Below are 20,083 nucleotides of genomic sequence, written 5' to 3'. Positions count from 1 at the left end.
CTCAACACACACTCCTCTCACCTTTCACCTCCACTCATGTCCACTCACTCTTTCACTCCACATACGTTCCTTTCTCTCACTCCGTTTCTCATACTCACACCGTCATCGTCGCTGCCCCGACATCTTCCTCCGCCGCCGCGATCCAGGATCCAGACGTTCTCCAGGCCGTCGACATGTTCTTGCGGGACGCCATCTTGGATGTCGTGAAGTCCCGCGAGATTCAAGATGGCGTCGCCGCAACAATATGTCGCTGGCGTGGACGACATCGGGATCCAAAAAGATGGCGTCGGCGAAATCTCGCGAGATTACGCCGACGCCATTTTGGATCCCGATGTCGCCCATGCCAGCGACATGTTGTTGCGGCGACGCCATCTTGAATATCGCGGGACTTCACGACATCCAAGATGGCGTCCCGCAAGAATATGTCGCTGGCGTGGGCGACATCGGGATCCAAAATGGCGTCGGCGTAATCTCGCGAGATTTCGCCGACGCCATCTTTTTGGATCCCGATGTCGTCCACGCCAGCGACATGTTGTTGCGGCGACGCTATCTTGAATATCGCGGGATTTCACGAAATCCAAGATGGCGTCCCGCAAGAACATGGCGGCCTGGAGAACGTCTGGATCCTGGATCGCGGCGGCGGAGGAAGATGTCGGGGCAGCGACGATGACGGTGTGAGTATGAGAAACGGAGTGAGAGAAAGGAACGTATGTGGAGTGAAAGAGTGAGTGGACATGAGTGGAGGTGAAAGGTGAGAGGAGTGTGTGTTGAGGCGGTGTGGTGTGTTGAGGGTTAACATGGCAAGAGGTGTTAACGACGTCGGTGAAATCTCGCGAGATTTCGCCGACGCCATCTTGCATTCGTGAAATTGCGTCATTTACCTCACGCCGACTTGCTGTGCGGACGCTTGGCATTGCCTGTACCACCATAACTACTGCTGCCTTGGTCCTATGCCTGTTTACTGCCGGTGTCTAATTACTGGACCAATTTGCCTGTACCGCCATAACTACTGCTGCCTTGCTCCTCTGCCGGTGTCTAATTACAGGACCAATTTGCCTATACCGCCATAACTACTGCCTTTGTCCTCTGCCGGTGTCTAATTACAGGGCCAATTTGCCTATACTGCCATAACTACTGCTGCCTTTGTCCTCTGCCAGTGTCTAATTACAGGGCCAATTTGCCTCTATCGCCATAACTACTGCTGCTTTGGTCATCTGCCTGTTTACTGCCGGTGTCTAATTACAAGGCCAATTTGCCTCTACCGCCATAACTACTGCTGCCTTGCTCCTCTGCCGGTGTCTAATTACAGGGCTAATTTGCCTCTACCGCCATAACTACTGCTGCCTTGCTCCTCTGCCGGTGTCTAATTACAGGGCTAATTTGCCTCTACCGCCATAACTACTGCTACCTTGCTCCTCTGCCGGTGTCTAATTACAGGGCCAATTTGCCAATACCGCCATAACTACTGCTGCCTTGCTCCTCTGCCGGTGTCTAATTACAGGGCCAATTTGCCTCTACCGCCATAAGTACTGCTGCCTTGCTCCTCTGACTGTTCACTGCCTGTGTCTAATTACAGGGCCAATTTGCCTCTACCGCCATAACTACTGCTGCCTTGCTCCTCTGCCGGTGTCTAATTACAGGGCCAATTTGCCTCTACCGCCATAACTACTGCTGCCTTGCTCCTCTGCCGGTGTCTAACTACAGGGCCATTTTGCCACTACCACTTCATAACTACTGCTGGGCAATTACAGGGTCAATTAGTATCTGTTTACTCTACAATACTCCAGGACGCCTTCTTTACTGCCAGATAACTGCCAAATAGACTCCTTTACCTGTGCCAACATGAGTCATAACAAAAAGTATGCCAATGCCAGTGAAAGGAAAGCAGCTTTAGCACTACGACAAAAACAACGCCGTGCTAATGAGACTCCTGAGGAAAAACACCATCGCCTTGAGAAGATTAAGGCTTATAAACGCAGTCGCCTCACACACGAATCCCCTAACTCTAAATCCATAAGATTGGCTGAAGAAGCCTCTGCACGCCGTCACCGCCGACAACAGACGGCCTCTTCCTCATCATTATTATTAGACTCACAACAGGATGCTTCCACATCAGCATGTGGAACAATTTACTGCTACACTTCATCCCATATGCCGTTCACTGACATAACTAATCAGCAATCTGTTTCTGCCCTATCAATACCACCATTCAATACCGATGCACAGTATGCCAATGCCAGTGAAAGGAAAGCAGCTTTAGCACTACGACAAAAACAACGCCGTGCTAATGAGACTCCTGAGGAAAAACAGCATCGACTTGACAAGATTAAGGCTTATAAACGCCGTCGTCTCACACACGAATCCCCTAACTCTAAATCTATTACATCGGCTGAAGAAGCCTCTACACGCCATCACCGCCAACAACAGACGGCTTCTTCCTCATCATTATTAGTAGACTCACAACAGGATGCTTCCACATCAGCATGTGGAACAAGTTACTACCACACTTCATCCTATATGCCGTTCACTGACATAACTAATCAGCAATCTGTTTCTGCCCTATCAATACCACCATTCAATACCAACGCACAGTTTCTTCACATACAAGCTGCAGTTAGCCCGCAGAAAGTGCAACCAAGACAAATATACGTTGGTCTCAAAACTAGGCGCACCCCATCGGTTGGACATGCACTTCTACTACAACCTCACATTTTCACTAATGATGAAAATAGTATTACCGAACACAGCTGTGGTGACATGACCCATGTATGTGAGCATTGCGAAGCTTTGCATTTTGTAGCAGAGATACCTTCTGATAACAACTTTACGCTCTGCTGTCAGAAGGTTAAAGTCCATGTACCCATACTACAATATCCTGATGTCTTTACACGTTTGCTGAAAGGGCAAAGTGAATTTAGCAAAAATTTCATGGATAATATTCAAAGTATTAACAGTTCCTTTGCTTTTGCCTCCATGGGTGCAAATATTTCACCACCTCCTGGATATGGCCCATACTGTTTCCGCATACATGGCCAGATCTATCATAGAACTGGAACACTACATCCCTCAGATGACCAGCAACGCGCATTTGCCCAACTTTACATTCTCGATACCACTACCGCAAACGAACAACGCTTACGATGTAAAGAAAATCAAAAATGTCATCCTACATTGATGAACATTATTGCCCTTCAAATCCAAACTATTAATCCTTTTGTGGAAGCTTATCAAATGTTACGTGATGTGGAAGAACAAGAAAAAATTAAATCTCTACAAAACGGAACTGTCATGCCAAACATCACTATGGCTATTAAACAAGATCGTACTCAAGACCCTCGACGCTACAATAATCCCACTGTCAGTGAAGTAGCAGTCGTGTTTCAAAATGACAATGGTGAGCCACCTTTCAATAGAGACATATTAATTCATTTAAAACCTGATCCCCATAACCCTTTAGCTCCAAAAACACAACAAATTAGTATTCTCCATAGCAATTTGGATGCCCTCCTCTATCCAATATTTTTCCCTTATGGAGACCAAGGATGGCATGATGGACTCAAACAACAAGGCAAAAGTTCGAGGAGGATCACTCAACTCCAATACTATTGCTATATGTTATCTGTCAGAAATTACTTTAATCCACTCCTCAATGGTGGTAAGCTAACAGCAATATTTAGTAGATGCTTATGTCAAAATCGAAGCTAATCGCCTACATTACATCCGCAAACACCAAAAAGATTTAAAAGTGGAGGATTACTGCCTCCTTCAAGAACATCTACTCAAAAAATCGGTTCAAAAGGGCATCCCTATTGGGAAAACCGTCATTTTACCATCTTCTTTTGAAGGCAGTCCAAGGAACATGCAGCAGCGCTACCAGGATGCTATGGCTATTGTTACAAAGTATGGTCGACCAGATCTATTTATCACCATGACATGTAATCCTAAGTGGAATGAGATTACTACACATTTAGAACCGTGGCAGCGTGTTGAACACAGACCAGACTTGGTTGCACGTGTCTTTAAAATTAAACTGGAATCCCTCTTAAAAGACATTAGCAGTGGATTATTTGGAAACGTCACTGCAATGGTCCATGTCATTGAATTTCAGAAGCGTGGTCTCCCACACGCTCATATTTTAATTATTCTTGACAGCCTGTCTAAATTACGGACTGAGGCGGACATAGACAATATAGTCTGGGCTGAAATACCTGATGAAACAATCTACCCTCAGCTCCATAACATTGTTCTTCAACACATGATTCATGGTCCCTGTGGAGAACACAATCCTAATTCTCCCTGTATGGATCTTGGAAAGTGTAGCAAAGGTTTCCCAAAACAAAACCAACCATATACCATCAAAGAAAAGGATGGCTATCCCACTTACCGCAGACCCATTGGCAAAACATATGAACACCATTCTAAGATGATTGACAATTCATGGGTAGTTCCATATAACCCATTTTTACTCACCAAATACAAGTGCCATATTAATGTAGAAATATGTGCTTCCATTCAAAGTGTAAAATATTTATTTAAATACGTTTACAAAGGACATGACAAAGCCAACCTTGAAATTTCCCAAAATAACATCCAACATGATGAAACACACCAATTTACGGATACCAGATATGTTAGTGCACCTGAGGCTGCATGGCGGATATTTGCTTTTCCTATGCATAAACAATCTCATGCCATCATTCGCCTAGCCGTACATCTGCCTAATTCTCAACCACTCTATTATCATGAGAATGACTCTGCAGACAACATCCATCAAAAGCTCAATTCCAATTCTACACTTATGGCGTATTTCAACCTTAATAAGATCGACCACAATGCACATAACTATTTCTACCGCGAAATTCCAGAACACTACGTTTGGAAACAAGGCACATGGGAACAAAGAAAACGAGGGGGTCTCACAGTTATTGGAAGAATGTATACTGTTAGTGTGAAAGACCAAGAACGCTATTATTTACGTTTGTTGTTACTGCATGTAAAAGCTGCTACCAGTTTTGACAGCATTAAAACCGTCAATGGAGTTATGCATGAAACCTTTAAGGATGCTGCGTTAGCACTTGGATTATTATTCGATGATAGCATCTGGAGACATACTTTAACAGATGCTTGCATTCTTAACATGCCTTCCCAACTTAGAGACATGTTTGCTTATATCTGTATTTTTGGCCCCCCCAGTAATCCACTTGAATTGTGGAATGAATTTAAGGACCATTTTTTACAAGACTATTGACATACCACAGCAACACTGAAGAGTGTATCGATTGTGAAGGATATGCTATGAAAGATGTCCAAGATGTCCTCATAGTCCATGGAAAAACTTTTGCTGATTATAATTTACCACGCCCAGCAAAAAATATTAAACAACTCCTTAAACAATATGATAAGGATTATGAGTTAAAAAAAGCTGCAGAGATGAAAGAAACTCTTAATCAGGAGCAACTTTTTGCCTATGATGTCATTACTGAAGCTTTACAAAATAGCAGTTTAATACCAAAGTGCTTTTTTCTCGATGGACCTGGTGGCAGTGGAAAGACCTACCTATACCATCTACTTACACATCATTTAAGAGGACAAGGAGAAATTGTGTCACCTGCAGCAACTACAGGAATAGCATCTAACTTGATACAAGGAGGCCGAACAATCCACTCTCTATATGGCATACCTATTCCGATCAACGAAACATCTGTTTCCAGGATTAAAAACGATACAAATGCAGGAAAACATTTACAGAGTACAAAACTTTTTATTATTGATGAGTGCACTATGGTCCAAAAACATGCATTGAATGTGATAGATAGACTTCTACGTGACATCATGACAACAAATGTTGCTGAAAAAAATAAAACACCATTTGGAGGTAAAGTTATTGTTCTTGGAGGAGACTTCAGACAATGTCTTCCCATCATCGCTCATGGAACAAGAATAGACATTGTAGATTCCTGCATTAAATATTCATAACATTGGCAACATTTTACCAGACTACCGCTAATTAACAACATGCGCTCCACTGATCCTGAATACAGCACTTGGTTGCTTAAACTTGGAAATGGTGAGCTGTCTAATGAACATAACCTTGGAGAGGATGTCATTGAAATTCCTCCAGACATGCTTTGCACTGGCTCTATAGTAACCGAGATCTTTGGAGACCATATTTGCATTGATGTTAATGACCAACAAAGCCTCGACACTGCTGCATCACATGCTATACTATGTCCGAAAAATGATGACGTCGATTTTCTGAACTGTAATGGATCGCATTAGTGGTGATTATACTGTATATACAAGTGATGATTCTGTCGATGCTGATGAGGCAGAGGAATGTGAAAACTACCCAGTTGAATTTTTAAACTCTTTGACACCATCAGGAATGCCATCACATCTCTTAAAACTTAAAATTGGCACCATTGTGATGCTATTAAGAAACCTAAACACCAAGAAAGGTCTCTGCAATGGCACTCGCCTCATTGTCATTGCCTTACTCCGCAACATCATACAGGCTAAAGTGATTACTGGCTCAGCTGAAGGAGACATTGTGTTTATTCCACGCATCGATTTGTGTCCTTCAGAAACTGGGTTACCTTTTAAATTAAAACGTCAACAGTTTCCTCTAAAACCTGCTTTTGCTATGACCATTAACAAATCCCAAGGACAGACCCTCAATCGAGTTGGAATTTTTTTGCCCGAACCTGTATTTGCCCATGGACAATTGTATGTTGCATTCTCCCGAGTAAAGCAACGCAGCAACGTTAGGGTCAAAGTGGTGGATACACCACTTCAAGGACAATTGCTACCTAATAGCCCAAAAATCTTCACTAGAAATGTCGTTTACAAAAATGTCTTACTTTAAACTATTTAAGTTGGTCCTGGAATTGATAGATATATAGATATATAAATAATAGTTACATTCTAAATAGATATAGATAATAGACTTCTAAGACTTCTATACATAGCTTGATATATGTTATATATATATATATATAAATATTTTAAGCAGATAGATATATCTTACACTAATTATCTCTTTCACATATATGTCATAGACATTTAAATCCATAAAAATATACATAGGTATAGGTATATATAGATTAAAAAAAAAAAGGCAAAAACAAAAAAAATTTAGGCAAACATACGTAGATTTCAACTACATAGCTAACACATACCTACATAACTTAGGTAATAATAATTAATTTTTTATTTATTAATAGAGTACTATTATTTCAATAGCACTTTACATACATCAGTAATACTGTCCTTCTTGAGGCTCACTATGTAAATATCTTATCCACATAAAAACATAGGTGTGATACATCTATCTACTATAATAAATGCGCTAAGCAGCTTCCGGGTTGTAACAACTTCCATCCAGTTGTAACTGGTGATGTCACAGCACACCTCTTGCCATGTTAACCCTCAACACACCACTCCTCCTCAACACACACTCCTGTCACCTTTCACTATCTCCACTAACGTCCAGTCGCAGGATTTTAGAATACTCAAGATGGCGTGGCCGCAAGAACATGTCGCCGGCGTGGACAACGTCGGGATTTAGGATGGCGCCGTGGAAGAAGATGTCGGGGATCGTGGAGCAGCGATGATGACGGTGTGAGTATGAGAGACGGAGTGAGAGAAAGGGTCGTATGTGGAGTGAAAGAGTGAGTGGAGATGGTGAAAGGTGAGAGGAGTGTGTGTTGAGGCGGTGTGGTGTGTTCAGGAGGAGTGTGTGTTGAGGGTTCACATGGCAAGAGATTTGTCACTATCCTCCCGATGCGATAGCATCGGGCCTTAATCTACTATAATAAATGCGCTAAGCAGCTTCCAGGTTGTAACAACTTCCGTCCAGTTGTAACTGGTGACGTCACAGCACACCTCTTGCCATGTTAACCCTCAACACACCACTCCTCAACACACACTCCTCTCACCTTTCACTATCTCCACTAATGTCCACTCGCAGGATTTGAGAATACTCAAGATGGCGTGGCCGCAAGAACATGTCGCCGGCGTTGACAACGTCGGGATCAGGGATGGCGCCGGTGGAAGAAGATGTCAGGGAACGTGGAGCAGCGATGATGACGGTGTGAGTATGAGAGACGGAGTGAGAGAAAGGGTCGTATGTGGAGTGAAAGAGTGAGTGGACGTGAGTGGAGATGGTGAAAGGTGAGAGGAGTGTGTGTTGAGGCGGTGTGGTGTGTTGAGGAGGTGTGTGTGTATTGAGGGTTAACATGGCAAGAGGTGTGTCACTATCCTCTCGATGCGATAGCATCGGGCCTTAATCTACTATAATAAATGCGCTAAGCAGCTTCCGGGTTGTAACAACTTCTGTCCAGTTGTAACTGGTGATGTCACAGCACACCTCTTGCCATGTTAACCCTCAACACACCACTCCTCAACACACACTCCTCTCACCTTTCACTATCTCCACTAATGTCCACTCGCAGGATTTCAGAATACTCAAGATGGCATGCCCGCAAGAACATGTCGCCGGCGTGGACAATGTCGGGATCCAGGATGGTGCCGGCGGAAGATGATGTCGGGGATCGTGGAGCAGCGACGATGACGGTGTGAGTATGAGAGACGGAGTGAGAGAAAGGGTTGTATGTGGAGTGAAAGAGTGAGTGGACGTGAGTGGAGATGGTGAAAGGTGAGAGGAGTGTGTGTTGAGGCGGTGTGGTGTGTTGAGGAGGACTGTGTGTTGAGGGTTCACATGGCAAGAGGTGTGTCACTATCCTCCTGATGCGATAGCATCGGGCCTTAATCTACTATAATAAATGCGCTAAGCAGCTTCCGGGTTGTAACAACTTCCGTCCAGTTGTAACCGGTGACGTCACAGCACACCTCTTGCCATGTTAACACTCAACACACCACTCCTCAACACACACTCCTCTCACCTTTCACTATCTCCACTAATGTCCACTCGCAGGATTTCAGAATACTCAAGATGGCATGGCCGCAAGAACATGTCGCCGGCGTGGACAACGTCGGGATCCAGGATGGCGCCAGCGGAAGATGATGTCGGGGATCATGGAGCAGCGACGATGACAGTGTGAGTATGAGAGACGGAGTGAGAGAAAGGGTCGTATGTGGAGTGAAAGAGTGAGTGGGTGTGAGTGGAGATGGTGAAAGGTGAGAGGAGTGTATGTTGAGGAGGTGTGTGTGTATTGAGGGTTATCATGGCAAGAGGTGTGTCACTATCCTCTCGATGCGATAGCATCGGGCCTTAATCTAGTAGAATATATTTGGCTGAAATGTCCTTCCTGACCTTGTGCGCAGGTTATGATAGTGTTAGCTTGTTTGATTAAGATGGAATTTGAGGCCTCCAGCGCATCCACTCTGTGACCCATTTGTGAAATCTCTTGTTTGATATCAGACAGGTCTTTGACAACCGGTTCTAGAGATTTGGCATGTATCCTTTTTATGTAGGATCTGGATACAGGCTGTTCTCCTATGATTCCTCTGTCCTCCACCTCACTTTCCATTTCAGAGTCAGAGTCACCTAGAGAATGAAGGCCTGTGGGTGGTGGGGACTTGTACTTAGGTGTAGCGGCTTTTGTTTGCCTTTATTTAAGGAATTTATTCATGCCCATTTGGGTTAGAGGAGCATTAGATCTGGTAGCAGCTCCTGAAGCACTATTGCCAATCTTGACCATTGTAAAACATTCAAATTCAGCCTTGGCGAGTGAATATCTTGGCACCGATCACAAACCTCCAGTGCATAGAGTTGGTGAAAATTACATTTCTAAAGGGCAAGGAGGCAAATAAATTCCTCCTTTACTATATCCTTCATCCTAAATGTGAGAGGGAGCGCTATCGAAAGTCCTTCCTTCCTGCTCCAGTTAGGCTGTATAACCAGCACTGTCCAAAACGGAGAACGACCCAAACAGTGAACTGATAGATCCAAAGTTGTGACAGTCCGGTTACATTTTTTTTTTTTTCCCAGTATGCCTACTGTCAATGTAATGCCTTTATGCATCTGTATCTGTACTTGTTCCTGCCTTGCTACTGTAATGCTCTTTCCCCATGGTGGGACGATTAAAGGATTATCTTATATGGAGTATTTTTGGGTGCAGGTCGGTATACGGCCACTAGATGTCACCTTTGTCCCAGAGATATACGGTATCTGAGCTGGAAAAGAGCATAATAGTTCCTGGTAGTCTTCTCTTTTATTTTTGATGGTTATGTAAAACTCAGAGGTATTAAAAAAGAAATCAGTATGACATGGACTTCCAGGGGTATTAGCTTAATAATTGGTTAGCCTTCCGGTTATGTGTTTTTACTTTAGGCAGTGCTGGGCATCTTCTAGCTTAACCCCTTCACTACCAAGGGTGGTTTGCGCGTTCATGACCGGGCCAATTTTTACAATTCTGACCACTGTCCCTTTATGAGGTAATAACTCTGGAACGCTTCATTGGATCTCGGTGATTCTGACATTGTTTTCTCGTGACATATTGTACTTCATGTTAGTGGTAAAATTTAATTCATATAACTTGCGTTTATTTGTGAAAAAAATGGAAATTTGGTGAAAATTTTGAAAATTTCGCAATTTTCCAACTTTGAATTTTTATGCTCTTAAATCACAGAGATATGGCACTCAAAAAACTTAATAGATAACATTTCCCACCTGTTTACTTTACATCAGCACAATTTGGGAACCAAAATTTTTTTTTGTTAGGAAGTTATAAGGGTTAAAAGTTGACCAGCGATTTCTCATTTTTACAACACCATTTTATTTTTAGGGACCACATCACATTTGAAGCCACTTTGAGGGGTCTATATGATAGAAAATACCCAAAAGTGACACCATTCTAAAAACTGCACCCCTCAAGGTGCTCAAAACCACATTCAAGAAGTTTATTAACCCTTCAGGTGCTTCACAGGAATTTTTTGAATGCTTAAAAAAAAATGAACATTTAACTTTTTTTCACAAAAAAAATTACTTCAGGTTCAATTTTTTTTATTTTACTAAGGGTAACAGGAGAAATTGGACTGCAAAAGTTATTGTGCAATTTGTCCTGAGTACGCTGATACATTATATGGGGAACCACTGTTTGGGCGCATGGCACAGCTCGGAAGGGAAGGAGCGCCGTTTGACTTTTTCACTGCAAAATTGGCTGGAATTCAGATTGGACGCCATGCCATGTTTGGAGAGCCCCTGATGTACCTAAACAGTGGAAACACCCCCCCACAAGTGACCCCATTTTGGAAACTAGACCCCCCAAGGAACTTATCTAGATATGTGGTGGGCACTTTGAACCCCCAAGGGATTCACAGAAGTTTATAACGTACAGCCGTACAATTAAAAAAATCATTTTTTCCACAAAAATGATCTTTTCACCCTCAATTTTTATTTTCCCAAGAGTAACAGGCCCCCAAAAGTTATTGTGCAATTTGTCCTGAGTACGTGGATACCCCATATATGGGGGTAAACCACTATTTGGGCACATGGCAGAGCTCAGAAGTGAAGCAGCGCCATTTAACTTTTTTGGTTGGAATTGAGATAGGACGCCATGTCGCGTTTGGAAAGCCCCTGATGTGCCAAAACAGTGGAAATCACCCAATTCTAACTCCAAACCTAACCCTAACTCTGTCCCTAGCCCTAACCCTAATGGGAAAATGGAAATAAATAAAAAAAAAAAAATGTATTTTATTATTTTTCCCTAACTAAGGGGGTGATAACAGGGGGTTTGATTTACTATTTATGGCGGGTTTTTATTTTTGGCAGCTGTCATACGCTAAAAGACGCTTTTTATTGTAAAAATAGTTTATTCATCACCACATTTTGAGAGCTATAATTTTTCCATATTTTGACGCACCGAGTCATGTGAGGTCTTATTTTTTGCGAGACGAGTTGACGTTTTTATTGGTACCATTTTCGGGCACGTGACATTTTTTGATCGCTTTTTATTCCGATTTTTGGGACGCAGAATGAAGAAAAACCAGCGTTTCATGAATTTCTTTTGGGGGGTGCGTTTACACCGTTCCGCGTGCGGTAAAATTGGTAAGGCAGTTTTATTCTTCGGGTCAGTACGGTTACAGCAATACCTCATTTATGTCATTTTTTATGTTTTGGTGGTTTTATGCAATGAAAATAATTTCTATTTAAAAAATTAATTATTTTTGCATTGCTTTATTCTGCGAGCTATAACTTTTGTATTTTTTGCTTATGACGCTGTGTTGTGGCTCGTTTTTTGCGGGACAAGATGATGTTTTCAGCGGTACGATGGATATTTATATGCATCTTTTTGATCGTGCGTTATTGCACTTTTTGTTTGGCGGTATGATAATAAATCATTATTTTTTGCTTCGTTTTTTTATTTTTATTTTTTAAGGGGTTAACTAATGGGACAGTTTTATAGGGTGGGTCATTACGGACGCGGCGATACCAAATATGTGTACTTTTATTGCTTTGTTTTTTATTTTCAAAAAATGAATTTATTAGGGAATATTTTTTTTTTTTTTTTTAATTATTTTTACTTTTTTTTTTTTTTAATTTTATTATAATGTCCCATGGGGTCATCATTGTCCTGTGATAGATAGCTGATCTGTCACATCACAGATCGCTGTGACAGATCAGCGATCTGTCACAGGCACTGCTGCAGGCTTCCTCATGCCTGCGCTCTGCGGGCACTGAGGAAGCCAGCTCCCTGCAGGCCCCCGAAGGTCCCCGTCACCATATTGGATCCGGGGGCCTGCAGGGAATTCGACCCCCGCAGCGGCGCTGCACATCGCGCTGCTGTGGGGGGTCGCAGGGAAGCACGGAGGAAGCCCCCTCCCTGCTGATGCTTCCTTTAATCCCCGGTACACCGCGATCATGTTTGATCGCGGTGTGCCAGGGGTTAACGTGTCGAGGGCGGTCCGTGACCGCCCCTGACACATTGTGCCGGGTGTCAGCTGTAATAATCAGCTGACACCCAGCCGCGATCAGCGGCGCTCAACACGTGAGCGCCGTTGATCGCATTAGACGTACTATTCCGTCCTTGGGACTTAGGTCCCAGGTCACATGGACGGAATATTACGTCCAATGTAGGAAAGGGGTTAATCCCCTCTTCTCCCAGTTCCCTCCTTCACGCCCCCAGTTCTGCCCAATTCCCTCTCCTCAGATTGCTATGCAGTAGGTCGTTACCTCGGTAGCAGAGGTGTCCGCCGTGCCGCGACCTTGTCTACTGATGTTCAGTCCAGTTGCCCCAGCCCCCAGCAGTCAGGCATGCCATCCCCAGGAACAGAGGGGATGCCAGAAGGAGAACACCGCACTTCACAGCAGTGATTAACTGCCACGTGCTTTCTGCAGGCCGACGCTTCTCTGCACCCTCAGAAGGACGGGGGGGATGGGTGTCGGAGGTGCGCAATCCAGGCCCTGCAACGCTCGACAGCTCAAAGTCAGGAGCCGAAAGGGGGTCGGCAGGGGGAGCTGACCTCCACCAAAGTGGAGAGGAGCACGTCAGGGGTGAGGGAGAGCCACCGGAACTCTTGAAAGGTTCTTCAAATGTGCATGCTATTGTCCCTAGGGCGGCCGCCGTCAGCAGCAGCTTGCCTAGTCAGGAAGATGGCACCTGTCCTCTCCTGGTCTGATCTACGCAGCCTTACTCACCACTCAGAGGTGGCCAGATATCTCTCCTCAGCTTCAGTCGTGTCCCTAAGGGATATAGGATGTGTTCAAATTGCCCAAAAGTTCAAATTGTGGTACGTGGAACCATTTGTCCTAGAATTTCTCTGAGTTTTGCAGGAGCTCTCATTAGGCACGTCTTGCTCCCAGTTCATCCAGGCCACTCCCCCGGCAGGCTTGTTGTCATACCATGTTTTTTACATTTGAGGATACTAGATTTGATAGTTCTCCAGGGGATCATCAAAGATTGGGTCATTTATTTATTTTATAACCAAACTATGACTTGTACTTCTCAACAACTTTGTCCCTGACTTGTTTGGAGATCTTCTTGGCATGGTTTCTTTAGTGGTGTCTTTTGCTTAATGGTGTTGCAGCCTCTGTTCAGCACCGAATCAGGTGCCTAGACGACATGTCACCGATGGTGATGGTGGTTAGGCTCTTAATGGTTAGTCACCTGCTGACCTTTTTGTCTCAAAACGCTCTTTAAAAAAGTCCCAGACTGGGGAACACCTAACTCTTTCACATAGAAATTCAGGAGTGTCTGTGCTCTTCGGAACAGTCGCCCGCCTTTTCTCTCTGGTCACCCTACTGCCTCTTCCTACCTGTTTTGGTGCTGCTGATCAACCCTTCCTCCCCTTTAGTCCTGCAGGTCCCGCTCTGCATGAAAGCTTCCCAGGTTGGAACGATGACTTCGTCATCCACCACCTTGTCTTCTACCGCCACACCCTGGTCCTCCTGACTTGGTGACTTAACAGCAACCTGACTTACCGGAAACTGTGTCTCAGCATCATCTTATTCCTTAGACAAAACTTGCTGTTTAGAGCAGCCATGGGCATAAGAAAGTGATGATGGGGAATGGCATCTCCTCCTTTCCCTCTTGGACCATGCAGACTGAGAGACCAAAATCAAGAAAGAGATCCTGAGGAGTGTCATAGTGCGGGATCATCAGTCTCCTGGGACTCAACATGGTGGTAAAGAAGGAGGATCAGAGTGAGCACCAAGTGATCTAGACTCTTGGCTGGTGAGACTGGACCGAGTGGAAGACTGGGTGATGCTACCAAACATGTCGGAAACATTATCTGCTATCCAACTGACCTGTTCGCACTGGTGTGTCTTCAGAAGTGGTGTATCGTACCTCTCTGCAAAGTTGGAAGGAATCTATTTGTTGTGGATCGGTGTGTTTCTTGTGCTGCAGCAACAGGCGTAGTTGCACCTACTCCATGTCTTCAACATCTGTGTGCAACATCATCAGCACATTCACTTCCCCGTCCCTTACCGCACAGCTTATGCATTTTATAATTGCTAGGTGTCTTGATATAAAGTTTATTTTTAATTAAAAAAAATTGGTCACCTGCAGCAGCCAAAGCATTTTCTTGGAGTTTAATTTCATCTTAATGTCAAACAAAGAATGTAAAAGTGTATGGATGACAAATTCAATCCTTAAAAAATTTTTAATACTTTTTTTGAGCGTCACATACCACTGAAATTTAATACCAAGCACGTAATACTCTATGGATGTCTAACTGAATCCAGAAAAAGTTTTGAACGCTTTTTTTTTAGTGTTATATAACACCGAAATTTAACACAAAACACGTAACACTCTATGGATGACAGTATAGTCAACTCTTTTACCCAAAAATAAAAGAATGTGGTCATGTGCAGCAAACATATATTTAGCAATGGACTGCAAACCTCTAAGCCCTGCCTAGAGGCTGTATTCTACCACTCTCCCTGCTCCAGCAACTGTACCTCCCTAGGCTAAACTCAGAATATGTCTGATACAAACAGCAAAGCACAATATTAGCCCTTAGAAGGACTGTTAGTATGATGGTTCACCATCAGCACCAGTGTCAACACTAGAGGAATCTGATCCGTTAAACTGTGCACACACAAGCCTGAAAAACCACTCTATCCAATTAGAACAGTCCCTGAGCTACACAATGGCATCAGTGTGCCGAGCCTGGAGACGTCTGTTCTTTTATAACCCCTGTTGACGTAATGCGGCCAACCAGTCACAGTAATTACACTACCAAGATGGCTACGGCATTACAGTTACTAATGCTCGCCGAATGCCGAGCACATCCAAGCACCCAGATACACGAATGATATCCGAGTTTCACCAAGCACCTTCGTTCATCCCTAGTTGTTATGAAAAATATAGGAAAAAGGCCAAGGGGGTGAATACTTTTGCAAGCCACTGTACATGGCCATATAGATGGCTTAGAAGGATTGATCCTTTTGTCAAATTCGGTTTAAACTTTTCTTGGAAACATTATCCTACTTGTTGAGAATGGATTGGGTGGAAGCTACAAAACCTTTTTTGCTACTTAGTAATCCTCTATTACCCTAATTAAGAAACAATATTCAAATATCAAAATGTACTTTGGACACAGCGGTGTACAGTAGCATAAAAAAAAGAGTGCTCCTAATGATTCTACCATTTTATAAATCATTAACAAGTATGGCTTAATACTGTGTGTATGTGAAACCTACAAATTCCAATGATCCTGGCTAAATGCCGGAAGACGCTAATAGAATAATCCAAACCACACCAGATAAGTCTATGTGGTTGGCTACTGCTGTACATACACTAAAAATGTTGGAAAACTGAATAGGATGGCCTCTTCAGTGCTGGAAAATGATGGAGAACATGTATACTTAAGGCTGGTTTCACACTAGAGTTCAGGAGGGCTGCGGACGGCAGCCTACTTCCTCCTTTCTTCTTCCGTGAAGTTCCGCCCATGCTTCGCCTCCTGCCGCATGCGTCCAGCGTTTCCTTGCGGACCTATCTTTAACATTGGGTACGCATTGACATGTGTTGTATGCGGCAATTTGATGTGTGCGGCGACTGCACGGAAATGCAAAATTTGCGATGCGGTGGCCACTGGGAAAATGGCAGCTGGGGGGTGGCGCATGCTCAGATTCAGAACTCATCCCAAGATCTCATCTCTTGAGATCTCGGGACGAAATCTCGGTGCCAGATCTCAATCTGAGCATGCGCCGCCCCTGGCGGCCATTTTCCCGTAGGCCACCTCATCGCAGCAATGGGTCTGCGGGGGTCTCCGGGCATTCCCAAAATACTTGCAGATCCCCGCCGCACCACAGAGCACCATTGCTGCACCAACCTGGGAAGGAAGGCTACATCGCCCTGCAGCGTTGGGCTGGGACCGCCGCCACAGTATATGTAAGTATATTCCGACTAGAAGACGCACCCCCATTTTCCCCAAAAATTTTTGGGGAAAAAGGTGCGTCTTATAGTTTGAAAAATACATTATATACATACACACACAGTTGTGTGAATAAGTTATTGCCCCCTTCCTGATTTCCTATTCTTTTGCATGTTTGTCACACTTACACGTTTCAGATAACGGGAAAAAATGTAAATATTAGACAAAGATATCACAAGTAAACACAAGTTGCAGTTTTTAAATGAAGGTATTTATTATTAAGGAAAAAGATATCCAAACCTATACACCCCTGTGTGAAAAAGTGATTGTTCCCTAAACCTAATAACTGTTGGGCCACCCTTAGTAGAAACAACTGCAGTCAAGTGTTTGTGATAACTGGCAATAAGTCTTTTACAATGCTCTGGAGGAATTTTGGCCCACTCATCTTTACAGAATTATTGTAATTCAACCACATTGGGGGGTTGGCAAGCAAGAATTGCCTTTTTACGGTCATGCCACAGCATATCAATCACATTAAGGTCAGGACTTTGGCTAGGCCACTCCAAAGTCTTAATTTTATTTTTCGTAAGCCATTCAGAGGTGGACTTGCTGGTGTGGTTTGTATCATTGTCCTATAGCAAAACCCAAGTGCACTTTAGATTTAAATCACAAAGAGATGGTCGGACATTCTCCCTCAGGAATTTTTTGGCAGGCAGAGGAATTCATGGTTCCATTTACCACAGTAAGTCTTCCAGGTCCTGAAGCAGCAAAACAGCCCCAGACCATCACACTAGCACAACCATATTTTAATGTTGGTATATTGTTCTTTTTCTGAAATGTTATGTTACTTCTATCCCAGATGTAATGGGACATACCTTCCAAAAAGTTCAACCTTTGTCTCGCCAGTCCAGAGTATTCTCCCAAAAGACTTGGGGATCCATCAAGATGTTTTCTGGCAAAACTGAGATGAGCCTTTATGTTCTTATTGCCCAGCAGTGGTTTGTGTCTTGGAATTCTGCCATGCAGGCCATTTTTGCCCATTCTCTTTCTTATGGCGGAGTCAAGAACACTGACCATAACTGAGGCAAGTGAGAACTGCAGTTTTTGGATGTTGGTGTGGGGTCTCTTGTGACCTCTTGGATGAGTCGTCACTGTGCTTTTGGGGTAATTTTGGTGGACCGGCCAATTCTGGGAAGGTTTACTACTGTTCCATGTTTTCTCCATTTGTGGATAACGGCTCTCACTGTGGTTGGCTGGAGTCCCAAAGCTTTAGAAATGGCTTTATAACCTTTTCTAGACTGATAGAACTAAATTACTTTATCATTTGTTCCAGAACTTCTGTGGATCTTGTTAGGATGTCTATCGTTTGAGTATCTTTTGGTCTACTTCACTTTATCAGGCAGATCCTATTTAAGCCATTTCTTGATTGAGAACAGGTGTGGCAGTAATCAAGCCTGGGTGTGGGTGTGGATAGAGAATTTGAACTCAGCTTCCCAAAGATGTGATAAATCACAGTTAATTTATGTTTTATAGAGGGTGGGGGCACTTTTCACAAAGGGCCCTGTAGGTTTTGGAAGTAGGAAACGCAAGGGCTGCACTCCAGATCCTTTGCAGACACAAAGCTGCATGCTGATTGAACCTACCAAGGAGATGCAGAGCAGTATCGCTGGGTTATTGCTGACTCACCAGCACAATAGTTACCTTTATATACAGAATCCCTAGCAATTTTGATCATCTTTTGGAGCAGCACTGCGTACCATTCAAATAAATGTCAGCAGCACATCTAGTATAAGTCACAGTGCCGGACAGGGCACAGACAAGCAAACTGCTGCTCACTTTCCCTTGATGCACTGCATCATGGGAGAATGACAAACAGGTGAGCTTGGGAATTCCCCGGGAGTAGACTTCAGCTGAAGTTGACTCATTTGAATGAGAGGTTCCTGCCAAGAAGGGGCGTTTTTCTTTCACCTTTCACTTTGTATATGCTTTTTTTTATAATTTTTCTGTGACATCATTAATACCTCTGATTTTACATTAAATACAAAATTAATTACTTTGCCATACCTTAAGAGCTTTGTTGACTTCTTTAATATCTTCCATTTTTAATTTTGATCTAAAATAAAACAAAAAATTGTAAAAAATTTACATTTAACTATCTAGATAAAATTTTGTGCAAAAATGTTGAAACACTAGGAATTCTTTGAGAAGAATTTGAGCCATTATGTTCATGATAAGGCTGAAAAGAAGCACCAATAAATATGAACCTGCAGCATTGAAAATAAAATACAACCTATAAGCCAGTACGATGCGTTGGTTTCGGCAGTTTATTTTTTTTTCTGTTTTTTTTACAAGTTTAAAGTATAATAATCACAAAAAATAAAATATAATGCAGAAAGGTGACCTGTTGATATACTTACAACCAGCAACAAAAATTATAAAACTGGCACAAAAATGGGCATTGAAGTGGGCACAGTAGGGTGCTATTGAAAAGGTTAAGTGACTTTGAACCACTGATCTCACACCACCATTAAATCGGTAGTGATGCCCCACAACAAATTCAGGTCACTTCAGTCTGGCCTAAACAGCCTCTGGGCATCAGAATTGGCGTCAAAGTGGATAAATAGCCAATTGTCTCAGTATTGAATAAGTAATTGGTGTTTTTAAAGGGTTAAATGACTTTGGGCCACTGATTTCACACTACCATTACACAAAAAACAGTTACCTAATCAAACTGTAACAGCTGACTGTCTCTGCCCACTTTGATGCCAGTTCTGATGTCAGAACCCAACTGGGCCAGGCTGGTGTGATCTGAATCAGATCTGGGGCATCACTATCTGTGTGCCTATATTGTGAAATTAGTGGCCCATAGTCATTTAACCCTTTCAATAATGCCTTTCAAAGACCACTTTGATGCCATTTTTGATGTCCAGAACACATTTGGGTCAGGCTGGATTGACCAGAATTTGATGTGACATACAGTATCACTATCTGAGAAATGGTGGTGTGACTCTTTGGCCCAAAGTCATTTAACCCCTGAAAAACACCAGTTACTTATTCAAATCTGGGAGAATTGGCTATTTGCCCACTTTATTGCAAGTTCTGATGCCCAAAACCCATTTGGGTCAGGCTGGAGTGACCTTAATTTGATGTGGGCCATCACTTTGTATGTGATGGTGGCGTGAGATCAGTGGCCCAAAGAAATTTACCCCTTAAAAACACAAGTTACTTATTCAAATTGTTCGACTGCCCACTTTGATGCCAGTTCTGATGACTAGAACCCTTTTGGACCAGGCTAGAGTGA

The 20,083-nt window shown here is 43.2% G+C and overlaps 1 protein-coding gene across 5 annotated transcripts in view; it reads right to left on the bottom strand.

Annotated features, from left to right (window-relative positions):
• RUFY1 (RUN and FYVE domain containing 1) overlaps positions 1–20,083 on the bottom strand; it is a 573,324-nt gene that overhangs the window by 19,067 nt on the left and 534,174 nt on the right. For all 5 annotated transcript variants that reach the window (XM_073573702.1, XM_073573703.1, XM_073573706.1 and 2 more), the window contains one exon: positions 18,847–18,895. In XM_073573702.1, coding sequence (XP_073429803.1) covers positions 18,847–18,895 — 49 coding nt within the window. The remainder of the gene's footprint in view (positions 1–18,846; positions 18,896–20,083) is intronic.

The sequence above is a fragment of the Dendrobates tinctorius genome, unplaced genomic scaffold, assembly GCF_039654945.1.
Source record: "Dendrobates tinctorius isolate UK_male_01 unplaced genomic scaffold, ASM3965494v1 ptg000036l, whole genome shotgun sequence".
NCBI lineage: Eukaryota > Metazoa > Chordata > Amphibia > Anura > Dendrobatidae > Dendrobates > Dendrobates tinctorius.
Note: the sequence above shows the minus strand (reverse complement) of the source record. Positions and strands in the feature narration are given on the sequence as shown.